The sequence below is a fragment of the Cnephaeus nilssonii genome (genome assembly GCF_951640355.1).
Source record: "Cnephaeus nilssonii genome assembly, chromosome: 5".
Lineage (NCBI taxonomy): Eukaryota > Metazoa > Chordata > Mammalia > Chiroptera > Vespertilionidae > Cnephaeus > Cnephaeus nilssonii.
Window position 1 is genome coordinate 19636830 of NC_137076.1, and position 12864 is coordinate 19649693.

At 47.5% G+C, this 12864-nt stretch overlaps 1 protein-coding gene across 9 annotated transcripts in view; it reads left to right on the forward strand.

Moving 5' to 3' along the window:
• EPS15L1 (epidermal growth factor receptor pathway substrate 15 like 1) overlaps nucleotides 1-12864 on the forward strand; it is a 99995-nt gene that overhangs the window by 53002 nt on the left and 34129 nt on the right. For 8 of the 9 annotated variants that reach the window (XM_079772231.1, XM_079772236.1, XM_079772234.1 and 5 more), the window contains exons 14-16: nucleotides 6678-6839; nucleotides 7427-7624; nucleotides 9339-9509. In XM_079772231.1, coding sequence (XP_079628357.1) covers nucleotides 6678-6839; nucleotides 7427-7624; nucleotides 9339-9509 — 531 coding nt within the window. The remainder of the gene's footprint in view (nucleotides 1-6677; nucleotides 6840-7426; nucleotides 7625-9338; nucleotides 9510-12864) is intronic. The other variant, XM_079772232.1, reaches the window with a different exon arrangement.

Sequence of the window (12864 nt, forward strand, 5' to 3'; positions counted from 1 at the left end):
CAGTCCTCTGTTCTCCTCCATTTCTTTCATTTGTGGTCTGTTTCTTTGACTCCGCATTTTCGCCGCTTCCCTGAGTTAGTAGGGTAGCTTTGTGTGCTAGGTTTCCTATGTGGCCCTGTGGGTCAGCCTCCCCAGTTACCTGAGGTGGACACTCTTGGTGCTCCCCTTTGTGGACTGTGTGTACAGCCTTGTTGTAGTTAAGTCTTGATTGTTGTTGGTATCACTGGGAGGAATTGACCTCCCAGGCCAATTGGCTGTGAGTATCAGCTGTGTCTATGCCGGGATACCTTCTGTATTGGACACAGCCTTGTAGGACCAGACTTGCAAAATTGCAAAAGCCTCTATGCTCAGCTTGGATGGGGCGGAGTCTTGGGGCTGAGCATACAGTCTTGGCTTCCCGTCAGCCCTGCCTTGCGCGCGCGCCTCCAGACCTCTGCCTTCCCTGGCTCCCCTGAGTTTCCGCCTGATAGTCCAGATTCCCCCTGCCTCATTGCCCCTAACTGCTTCTGCCTGTCAGCCTAATCCCCCAGGGGCTCGCCCGGAACTGGGATTCAGTGCAGTCGGAACTGGGATTCAGTGCAGTCAGGAGCTTCCGATTCCTTCCGCTATGGAAAGCCTGCGGCAACCTCCGCAGTCAGACCTCTCTGTGCGTACTCACGCGCGCGTGCCTCCAGACCCCTGCCCGCTGCGGCTCCCCCGAGTCTCCGTGTGCCTTTCTCTGCAGTCCAGACTCCTTCCGTATGAGCCTGGGTTCACGGGGTTTCGGCTGGAGCTGGGGTTCAGTGCAGTCAGAACTGGGGTTCAGTGCAGTCGGGGGCTTCCTTCCCCTCCCGCCAGCCAGGCACTCAGCTGCCCTTCCTCTCTGCGCGCGCGTCTCCGTACCTCAGCGCTTTGCGGTTCCTCTGATCCATAAGCTTTTCTCTTTCCTTCTAGTTGTAGAATTTCCACTCAGCCAGCTTTCCTGTGGTTTTGGATGATATCTGTTCTGCCTTTTAGTTGTTGTTTTGAAATTGTTGTGCAGCAGTTTAGGTGCTTACCTAGGCCACCATCTTGGTTTCTCCACCCCTGCCATCTTTACGACACTTGGGTACATGTGCACCTTGATAGACCCCTCCCACAGCTGGGAGGAAGCCTAATTCTAGCCAGGCCAGCCCTGTTCTTTGGGGGCCTCATTTGTAAGCTGGTGAGAATGATGGCAGCTCCTTGGTCAGGGACAGAACAGTATATTTTTCTTAAAAGTTCTATGAAAACAGGTTTATTTCATTCCTGTTGCCTTTTGCCAGCTGGGTCAGGCCAGGAGATCATGCACCACACCTGCTGGCACAGCTATGGATCAGGGCCCAGTGTGGAGTGGGAGCCCTTTGTTCCACTCAAGTCAGTTTACGTTTGGTTTTAAGCAGCAAAAGCTCAGCTCAGCCTCAGCCCCCACAGTCCTGTTCACATCACCCCTCCCCCATCCTGCCCTGGGGATCTCTCAGCTCCATTTCCTTTGCTACCCACTACTGTACTGGTGAGGGCCTGCGGCATCTTTTTGTTTTGTTTTTGTATCAACAGTTTTACTGAGATATAATTCACCCATTAAAATTGTATAATTCAGTGGTTTTTAGTATATGCACACAGTTCTACAACCACCACCACAATCAATTATAGAACACTAGAGGTCCGGTGCATGAAATTCGTGCATGGACGGGGTGTGGGGGGTGTCCCTCTGCCCAGCCTGCATGCTCTCCAATCTGGGACCCCTCAAGGGATGTCCAACTGCCCTCTCACAATCCAGTACTGCTGGCTCCCAGCCGCTCGCCTGCCTGCCTGCCTCATTGCCCCTAACCGCTTCTGCCTGCCAGCCTAATCACCCCCTAACCACTCCCCTGCCAGCCTGATTGCCCATAACCGCCCTCCCCTGCAGGCCTGGTCGCCCCTAAATGCCCTCCCTTGCCAGCCTGGTCACCCCTAACTGCCCTCCCCTGCCGGCCTGGTTGCCCCCAACTGCCCTCCCCTGCTGGCCCGGTCACCCCTAACTTCCCTCCCTTGCCAGCCTGGTTGCCCCTAACTGCCCTCCCCTGCCAGCCTGGTCACCCCTAACTGCCCTCCCCTGCAGGCCTGGTCGCCCCTAACTGTCCTCCCCTGCAGGCCTGGTTCCCCCCAATTGCCCTCCCCTGCAGGCCTGGGTCCCCCCCAACTGCCCTACCCTGCAGGCCTGGTCCCTCCCAACTGCCCTCCCCTGCCGGCCATCTTGTGGCGGCCATCTTTGACCACATGGGGGTGGCCATCTTGTGTGTTGGAGTGATGGGAAATTTGCATATTACTCTTTTATTAGATAGGATTTTCATCACTCTAAATAGAAACCTTATTCCATTAGCTGTCACTTTCTATTACCCCTCCCCCAGCCTATGAGAACTACTAATCTGCTTTCTGTCTCTATGGATTTGCCTGTTCTAGACATTTTATATAAATGAGATTATATACCAGGTGGTCTTTTGTGTCTGGCCTCTTTTTGTGTGTTTTTTGTTATTGTTAATCTTTACCCGAAGGTATTTTTCCCATTGATTTTAGAGAGAATGGAAGAGAGGAAGGAAAGGGGAGACAGAGAGAGAGAGGGAGAGACATCAGTGTGAGAGACACATGCATTGGTTGCCTCCCACATGTACCACAACCCTACTGGGGCCGGGGATTGAACCTGCAACCCAGGTATGTGCCTTTGACCAGGAATCGAACCCGAGATCCTTTGGTACGTAGGTCAACACTCTAACCAATGGGCAACACTGGCCAGGGCCTGGCCAGCTCTTTTGCTTAGTATGATGTTTTCAAGGCTCATTCATGTTGTATTGTATGTTAATGCTTCATTTATGTTTATGGTTGAGTAATGTTCTGTTGTGTGGCTGGACCACATTTCTTTCATTCATTCATTCATTCATCAGTTGGTGGATATTTGGGTTTTTCTACTTTTCAGCTATTGTGAATAGTGCTGATATGAGCATTGATGGGCAAGTTTTTATGTGAACATATGATTTCACTTCTCTTGAGTGTATACCCAAGAGTGAAATTACTAAGCCATATGATAACTCTATGCTTAACCTTTTGAAGGACCTTCAGACTGTTTTCCAAAGTGGTTGCATCATTTTACATTCTCACCAGTAATGCGTAAGGGTTCCAGTTTCTCTGTATCCTCGCCAACACTTGTTATTTCCCATTTTTTTATTATAGCTTTTCTGTTGGATGTGCCCCAAATACTTCCCTAATTATGATGGCATCTTTTCATGTGCTTATTGGCCATTGTATATTTTCTTTTGATAAAATTTAGTTCCAATCTTTGTCCATTTTTTAATTGGGTATTTGTTTTTTAATTACTAAGCTCTAAGAGTTCTTTATGTTTTTTAGATATAAGTCCTCTATCATATATGTATATACACACACACACACACACACATATATATACATATATATATATATATATATATATATATATATATATATATATGTATGTATGTATATAATTTGAAGATATTGTTTCCATCTGTGGGTTGTCTTTTCATTTTTTAAAAAATAATATTTTTATTGATTTCAGAGAGGAAGGGGGAGGGAGATAGTGATAGAAACATCAATGATGAGAGAGAATCATTGATCGGCTGCCTCCCGCATGACCCCTACTGGGGACCGAGCTGTCAACCTAGGCTTGTGCTTTTGACCAGAATCGAACCCGGGACCCTTCATTCCGCAGGTCGACACTCTGTCCACTGAGCCAAACTGGCTAGGGCCTTAGTCGGGAAACTGCGGCTCTTTGGCACCTTGAGTGTGGCTCTTCCACAAAATACCACGGCCTGGGCAAGTCTATTTTGAAGAAGTGGCGTTAGAAGAAGTTTAAGTTTAAAAAATTTGGCTCTCAAAAGAAATTTCAATCGTTGTACTGTTGATATTTGGCTCTGTTGACTAATGAGTTTGCCGACCACTGGGCTAGGGCGTCTTTTCATTTTCTTGATGGTGTACTTTGAAGTACAAAAGTTTTAAATTTTGGTGAGACCCAGTTACTTTATTCCTTTTTTTTTTTTTTTTTTGCCTTTGCTTTTGGTGTTACATCTAAGAACTCACTGCCAAGCCCAAGGTCATTAAGATTTGTCCCATGTTTTCTTCTAAGAATTTTATAGTTTTAGCTCTTAGATATAGGTCTTTGACTTATTCTGAGTTAATTTTTATATATGGTGTGAGGTAAGGGTCCAGCTTCACTTTTTTGTATGTGGAGATTCAGTTGTCGCAGTGCTCTTAGTTGAAGAAACTATTCTTTCCCCCACTGAATGGTCTTGGCACTCATCAGAAATTCAATTAGCCATAGACATGTGGCTTTATTTCAGGACTCTTGGTTCTATCCCATTGATCTCTATACATCTCTCTCCTTATGCCAGTACCACACTGCCTTGATGACTGAAGCTTTGTGGTAAGTTTTGAAATAGAAAAGTATGAGTCTGTCAACTTTGTTTTTCTTTTTCCAGATTTTGTTGGTTAGACCAGCCTGTGTGGCTCGTGGTTGAGTGTCAACCTAAGAACCAGAAGGTCATGGTTAATTCCTGTCAGGGTACATGCCCAGGTTGCGGGCTCAATCCCCAGTATGGGGCTGCTAGGCAGCCAGTCAGTGATTCTCATCATTGATGTTTCTATCTCTCCCTCTCCCTTCCTCTCTGAAATCAATAGAAATATATATGTAAAAAAAAAAAAATGGTTTGGTTAGTCTGGATCCCTTGAATTTCCTTACGAATTTTGGAATCTGTTTACAGTTTCTACACAGAAGCCAGTTGGGGTTCTGGTGGGGATTTCGTTGAGTCTGTGAGTTGTCTGCATTATTTCTGTTCTCTCTTTGCTCAGACACCTCCCCCACTGTGACCTCAGTGCCCTTTCTAAACATGAGCTGATGGGTCTTTGTCTCTGCAATGCTCTTTAATGGCTCCTTATCCATTTCGGAACAAGGCCCAGATTCTGTGACATGCCTAGGCTGTTGGCCACCTGCTGTCCCAGGCTGCCACACTTTGTCTCCCCCTCCCCCATCACCTGTCCTTCCCTCAGATGTGGTAAACCTACACCCCGACTCTTCACCACCAATCCCCTTTCAGACATTCTGTGTTATCTCCCAAACTTGTCAGACTTGAGATGTGCTCTTTGAATTAAAGGTCAGGGGCAGGTAGACTGCGGAGTAGAGAACGCAGCTCTCCAAAATAACTCAGAGATGCATTTTGCCTGTTGAAAGAAGAGAGAGCCGAGATGTTCCTGTCCTCAAAGCAAGGGAGAGGGAGACCATGCACAGTCTTCGGGTTTTGTCCTGAAAAGGCAGCAGCCACCTGCAGCTCTGGCCAGCCCTGGGGGTCAGCCTTACCACTTGTCCTTCTTCACCTCCACTAGAGATCCTCAAATTCACCCCTTTCTTTGAGTCCACAGCTACCTCCTTGCCTCGGCCACTGTCACCTCTCCCTGGACCCAGCCTGAACCCTCTGCCCACCATCCTGGCTCCCTCTGTTGGCTCCGCAGGCTACATTCTCTTCTGCCATCCTGTTTCAGATAGATAAGACATTCCATAAGACTTTTGTCTGGTTGAAAATCAAAGATGAGAAGCCTCCTGTCCTCCCTTTGGTCTCCAGGGATGCAGTAGATTTGCTCCCAGGCCTTCCCTTGTGCATGTTTAAGGAGAGACATCTATGCATATTCTCCCTTTCCTGTTTGCATGAATGCCAGGGTGCAAAACACATGTGCTCTGTTGCACACCTTGTTCATTTCACATTGTAACTGGGAACTTGAGGTCCCTTGAGTGGGCTGTACTGTAAGTCATCAGCCAGCCCTGCCTGGTTGAATTTGCATTGTTGATGATTTTGCTGTTAACAGATGTTTATGTTTTCACATGTTCCATATACTTATAGGATGCTTTTCCTAGGAGTGCAGTTGTCAGGGCCAAGGATTCCTGCACTGGCCATCTCTGTAGATATGGCTGACTTGGAGGGGCTTTAGCAATGGAGAATCAGCAGGTCCCACTCCCACATTTGAACAGTCTCCAGGGGCTTCCCTCTGCCGCCCTCATCCTGCTTCCCTTTGCTCCAGCTGGAATGGACATCCCCACACCCTTTGGAGCTCCCTGTGGCCCCTTCCACCAGACCTCTCTATTGGATCTTTGAATTTACTTGAGACTGGTGAACACGGGGCATGTCTGAGATAACATGGTCACATTCCTGCCTCTTTTTCTGGCTGCCACCTGCTTGTTCTTCGGGTCCATCCTAAGTGGTACTTCCACTGCGGTCTTCTCCACCCATGTAGCATCAGTCTGGTCTCCCCATGCCCCCTCGTGACTCTATCAGCACCAATGCTGTCTCTTCATGCCTTTCATCCCAGTTCGTTTGTGTTTAGATGTCTCCTCTCTCCTGCCCACCCCCAGCCATCGGTCACTGGAGAGCTCTTTTTGTCAGGGACCCAGCCCCTCTCCCAGTGCCTGGCCTCTCTTAGGCCATCGGTAAATATTTGCTGCAGGGACTTAATGAGAGATTGAGCCCAAGTCACCCAGCTGAGATGCACAAATTCACAGTGGGTGTGTGCAGGGTGCCACCCCGAGCACAGATGTCCAGGGGCTCTAGCCCAGGCGGTGACCTGTTATATCAGCATGGCTCGTTTTCACCAGTCTCAAGTAAATTTACACAACCCTTCCCTAGGAATTACAAAATGACTTAGACCGGGAAACAAGCAGTTTACAAGAGCTAGAAGCTCAGAAACAGGATGCCCAGGACCGCCTGGATGAAATGGATCAGCAGAAGGCCAAACTCCGAGACATGCTGAGTGACGTCAGGCAGAAGTGCCAGGATGAGACTCAGATGGTGAGTCCCGCTCGAGTCCAGATGGGGAGGGAGCTTCCCAAGGGCTTCTCTAACCTTGAAACACAATGTGGAGCATCCTGCTGGTTTGATAGAGTAGTTGGACATACCATTTGGAGAAATGTTCACACATTTGGAACTTGACCTCAGTCTCACCTGCCAAGTTGTAGGAGTGATCAGCCTTGATCCCCAGGAACCCATGTGTGTAGCCAACCTACCCTGGCCCATGCCTGACAGCATGGGAGTCCAGCACACCTCTCCTTCCTCTGCTATCTTCACTGCTTGTCATAAACCAGGGAGGCCCTAGCCTCAGTAGATTATAAAACCCTCTTAGGCTTCGTATGGGGACATTCAGCCACTAGGACAGATTGCCTGTGTTTGTTCGAGCTTGAGCTTGAGTTCCTCTTTATCCCAACATGACTTTCTGTTAGTCACATGGGTGAGCATGTCTGCCTTGTTGTTTCTGCCTTTGTTTTGGGTGTAGAGAGAGGGCCCGTGAGGAAGTCAGGCGTCTGGCCTCCCTGGCTTAGCTTGTTCAAGAACCGTGAACTAAGAATTCTCCCTTGGAGCCATATTTCATCTTGTTTCAGATTTCCTCATTGAAGACCCAGATCCAGTCGCAGGAATCTGACCTGAAGTCCCAGGAGGATGACCTGAACCGTGCCAAATCGGAACTGAACCGGCTGCAGCAGGAAGAGACCCAGCTGGAGCAGAGCATTCAGGCTGGAAAGGTTCAACTGGAAACCATTATTAAGTCTCTGAAGTCCACACAAGATGAAATCAACCAGGTATCTCCCTGGGAGCAGGCCCTACCAAGGCCTAGGGTTTTCTGCCAAGCAGAGCAGCTGCCATGAGCTGTTTGACTGGCAGGGCCAAGTGTCTGCCCTGAGGCCTCTTGTTCCCTTTGCTCTCACTCACTTCACTTGCGTCCTGCCGCCTGGAGGTTAATTGCTGAGAACCCCTGGTGTGTGTTCTAGCATCATGTTGACTTTGGTCTCACTCTTTTCCCTTCCCTGCCTGAATGCATCTCATTTTTAGGGAGTGGGCAGGGGCAGAATGAAAGGCATTAAATTAATGGCTCACTGGGAGAGAGCATTGGGTTTAGGAAATGATCTCATCAGCCTGGTTCTCCCATAAGCATGAGTGTGGGAGACATGTCCCAGTGCCTCTCTGTCCCATGCAGATTTGAAGACTGTTACATTGAGGAGGTCCCAACCTATAATGAGCAGTGTTGAATGCAGGGCTCTCTTCAGTTCTTCAAGCTTCCTGGGCAGCCCCTCCCTGTCCTGCTCTGGTGTGAAGGCCATGTGTCCTACAGCGCTGCTTACCAGCAGAGGGAGAGCTCTTTTGCTGCCCACTAATGTGATAGCCATAGGACTCCCTGCTGGCCCTTGGGTCTCCCTCTTACAAAATGGGGGTTATGTGTGCCCTCGGCAGTATTGAAATGGCTATTTGTGCTTCCTTCCTTCCTTTCTTTTGTTAATTCTCACCTGAGGACATTTTTTCCCATTGCTTCTTCAAAGAGAAAGGGAGGGAGGGAGGGAAAGAGGGAGAGAGAGAGAAACATCAATGTGAGAGACACATGGATTGGTTGCTTCCTGCATGTGCCCCTGACCAGGGGCGGGGAGTGAACCCACAACCCAGGTACATGCCCTTGACCAGGAATTGAACCCGAGAACCTTTGGTGTGCAGGCTGACACTCTAATCACTGAGCAACACCAGCCAGGGCTGTGCTTCCTTTCTTAACTAAATAGAGCTTTTGTTCTCTTTGACAGTTTACAGACAAAAATTGATCACAAACATGTACTAGGGGGGATTTAATACCTAAATTGTGCTTTGTTAACATCTGTAGGATTATATTAAATATTTTTAGAATTTGTAAAATCTTCATAGGAGCCAGGATATAAGAGCATGTTATTAATAATAATGATAATGATAACAGTAACTGCTATTTATTAATGCCCACCCTGCCAGACTCTGTTTACTTTTGATTTCCAATGGTTCACTTTGGAGAAGAGGAAACAGAGAGGTTAGGTCACCAGCTTGAGGTCATGCTGTGTGTACGAGACATTTAAAGTAAATGCCTGGGTCTGTCTGACCTCATAGATTGTCTTCCTTTCCTGGGCCTCACACGTCTTCTCCAGGACAAGGAGGAACAAGTGGGTAATAAAAACCCTATAAAAGAAAGTATTACTTTGAACAGATTGTGAATCTGGGTTTTGTCTCATTTCAGTTTGTTTAGAATCGACAAATGTTTTTTTGAACTCATGCCTCTCTCAGGGGCTGGGGATACAGAGAGGTCTTCTGGGGCCATGAGAAGGACCTTGTCTTGGTTTATGAGGGGTCTCACTTCTTGTAAATATGGTGACAGGGGTCACCTACTCCTTAGATGGGTAATTTAGTTACCCACACGAATTGCTCAGGGTTGTATGAAAAACATGTCTCACTTGAGAATTTTCCCCTAAAACGCCACTTGATGCAAGTGATGTCTTTGTTGTGCAGGCAAGAAGCAAGCTTGCCCAGCTGCATGAAAGCCAGCAGGAAGCCCACAGGAGCCTGGAGCAATACGACGAGGCACTCGATGGGGCCCATGGCGCCAGCCTGACCAACTTAGCTGACCTGAGCGAGGGTGTTTCCCTGACAGAGAGGGGCGGTTTTGGAACCATGGTAAAGGTGGAATAAATGTATTCTGGTCCTGGGATCAGGTCCCACATTGGCATCTGAGAATGCCCCTCCCACTCGGTCCAGCACATGCCAGCTTTGTTCTATCCAAGTGCCGGGTGTTTCTCATTTTTACTGCTGCTTTGAGAGTCCCCACCAGCCCCGCAGCCCAGTGTATGTGGCTGTGCTCCATCCAGGGCAAAGCAATGGGATAGCCTGACTCCTTTGTAAAACCACTTTTTTAAAGACTTCCATCTCCATGGGCCAATCACCCAAATATGGAAGGCTTGCCAAACTTAACCAAACTTGGATCAGTCTCCTAAATTGTGAAACCCACATCCTGCTAATGGAGGGACTGAGGGAATGTGTTTGTCTGTTTCCACAAGGAGCACCTTGAAAATCAAATGTATTGATAAAGATAAAGAAAATAGCCCTCTTGGGACATTACTGTCTCACCTATGAATTGGCCTCTGTTCTGAAATATTGGTTACATTTGAAACTTTGGCACATGAGTCCAAACCTCATGAACCTGGGGGCCCTGATCAAGGCCCGAGGGGCCATTGACCTCTTAGGTTGCTGTGGTCTCTCAGGCTTCTGGCATCCAGCAGGTGCTACTTTTTCCTTAGATTGTTCACGTCTCCCTGTTCCCACCAGTCTGCCTTTGTAGCCCTGAGCCCTGGTGTGTGTTGTTTCCAATTTAGTCTGGCTGAGGAGAGTGTCTCTGTGCGCTTGAGGGTGCCAGTGGGACGTGGTTGGTCTTGATGGGTTGGTTATGCTTTGCTCCCAAAGCCTTTAGCAGCTCACCTTGCACTTCATCTCTCTCTTCCAGGGCTCCCCTTCCAAGCCCTCCTTCTGTTCCCAGCCTTTTTTGCTTCCTGGATTTCTTTCCTCCTTGTAATTGGACAGCCTTTCTCGCTCTCAATACTCGGTTCTTTATGTTCATTCCTTGACATGTTTCTTTTCTCAGTAGCCAAGTTCTCAGTCCCAGGAATTTATGAGGAAGCTGAGCTTCCTTCCCCACATTGCTTAGAATATGCTGGTGGTGTTCTCATCTGTCTCCTGTCTCTGGCCATCACTGCCTCCCTCAGCCATTCAGATTCCTCACTCTTGTGGAATTGTAAATGGGTGACATATCCGCTCTTGGGCCCATCGTCAGCTTGAATGTAGACGATGAACATTCATCCTTCATGAACTGCGTGGGACAGAATTTCCTGCTTGGTGTCTGGCTCCCTCGGTGTGCATTTCAGCTTCACAGCCCAGCTCTTACTTTCCCCCTCCTTGTCACTAGTCCCCTCCCATGGCTTTCGGCTTGTCTGAATCTGTGCTAGTTCAGGAACACCTTGCTCTTAAACTGTTTGGCAGGGTTTGATAAAATTGGTTTCCTTGGATAAAAGTTGGCAGTGAAGTGGCAATTTGCAAGTGGCCAGTGATTCCTCCTTCCCAATTCCCCACAGATTTTTTTTTAAACCTTTTTTAATTTTTGTTCTTCTAAGTGGAGCAGCGTTTACCTGAGAGTCAATTCATCTGGGAATGTTGATGTCAGTTATGTTACATAGAAACTTGCAACTGATACCTGAAAGAAAAACTATTTATCTTGTACAAATACAGTTTTTAAAGCATTTTTTTTGGCTTGTTTCCATTTCTTAATAAACACTTTGAAGAGGGCTTTTTATTTACTCCTGAACATTTCAAGACTGCTCCAAAGGAGAGGGAGCTCTTAGTTCTCTTCGAGGGGTGAAAGTGAGGGGTTTAGTCCCAAGATTAATATAACCACAGAGCTGCATCTAGAACTTTCTAAGCCTAGGCATTTCTACTAAAATTACTAAGTTTAGTGTTAAGCTCACACTGTGCTACTTTGTCCAAGAGACACAGGATTCTTAAAGTCATGGTTATATCTTTTCTCTCATTGGATGATGAGTATGTTGACCTCTTGCCCTTGATGTCAATATCCAACCAATAACTTGAAATCAGCCACAGAATTGGCAAAAGCTGCCCATCAGGACTTTTTTCCAGAAAGCTGGTTCACCGGTACACCACTGCCCAGTCCCGTTTAAAGGGAAGGAATGTCACAGAAACCCCTTTGATGCCCTTTCACAGGTGTCATTTCTATTTCCTGTGAAGTACAAAACTTTCCTATGAACTTACTGTTTGAAGGTATTTTAACCTTTGCCAAGGGACGTATCACTCACACCATGCTGGTCTGCTGCACTTGCATTTCCCAAGTTGGCAGATGGCTCATTTCTCATGGACGGGAAAGATTATGGTATCTCTGTACCAGGGGAAATCTAGTTTTCTGCTCTGAATCTGTGAAATGGAACCCAAACCCCCAGTAGTTACCCTAACCACGTGAGTCTTGCTAGGGTCTTCTGAGGCTTTTCCTTTGAAGGGGAGCGAGGAATGGCTGCCTCAGGGAGATAATTGCCCCTGAGAGAGAGTGGAGACCTGACTTTCAGTTTAGGGAGCTCATGGCTGGAGCTCCCAGAATCAGTCTTTTCTCTGACATTGTCCACTGGTATTTGGCAGTCTTCCAAATGATGATGAAAAACATTTTTAAAAAGAAATCAAAACAAATCCAATCAACTTGTAAAGTGGTGCCAATTAAAAATGAAAGAAACTTCTGTTTCGAGGCCAAGTTGTTATTCTTAACTACTGGCTTCATCTGTGTTGTGATCCCTCTTTGATCCTTCTGGGGTAGGTAGCTTGCCCCATGGTACAGTTCGAGAGGGGTATTTCCCCCTGGCCTCCTGGCTTCCTTAGATTAGGACTCCATCCTATTTTCTGTGTCTGAGAGCCCCATTGGGTGCTCCTTGGGTACCCATCTTGTGGTCATTAGCACCACAGTGTCCCTACAGAACCGTGCTCTGCCACCAGACGCGGTGCTTGCAGACCTCTGTACTTACTTGCCTAAGAACCTGCTGTGGTTTCCCCACCTTGGGAAGGTTTCCCCACCCTGGCTGGAGGCTCCAGATAATCTCTCCCAGGTAAGAACAATTGCTTCATGTTCATCAGAGGCCAGGGGGGTTGGTTCGTTTTTTCCAAAGCCCATGGCTTCCTGTTAACCCGGTGTCTCTGAGACCCATCCTGCCCCCACAGGTGGACTGCCTCATGTGGTAGAAGCTTGTCAGGAATCTTCCTTTGGCACCTTTGATGTCATTTCCCAGTAACCACTGTTGTGTTTTGACTAAAGCTCCAGCTCTTTCATTTGGTTTTGGTCATTTGGAAGAATGGATTCATGTGCCAGCCCCATAGATGCTGGCACATTCACCAGAGTCAGGGAGGACGTTGTGCTTTTAAATATCACAGTGAAACTTACTTGTTTTCACTGAGGATGTGTCTTTATTAACCAAAACACTCAGTATTTTTAAGC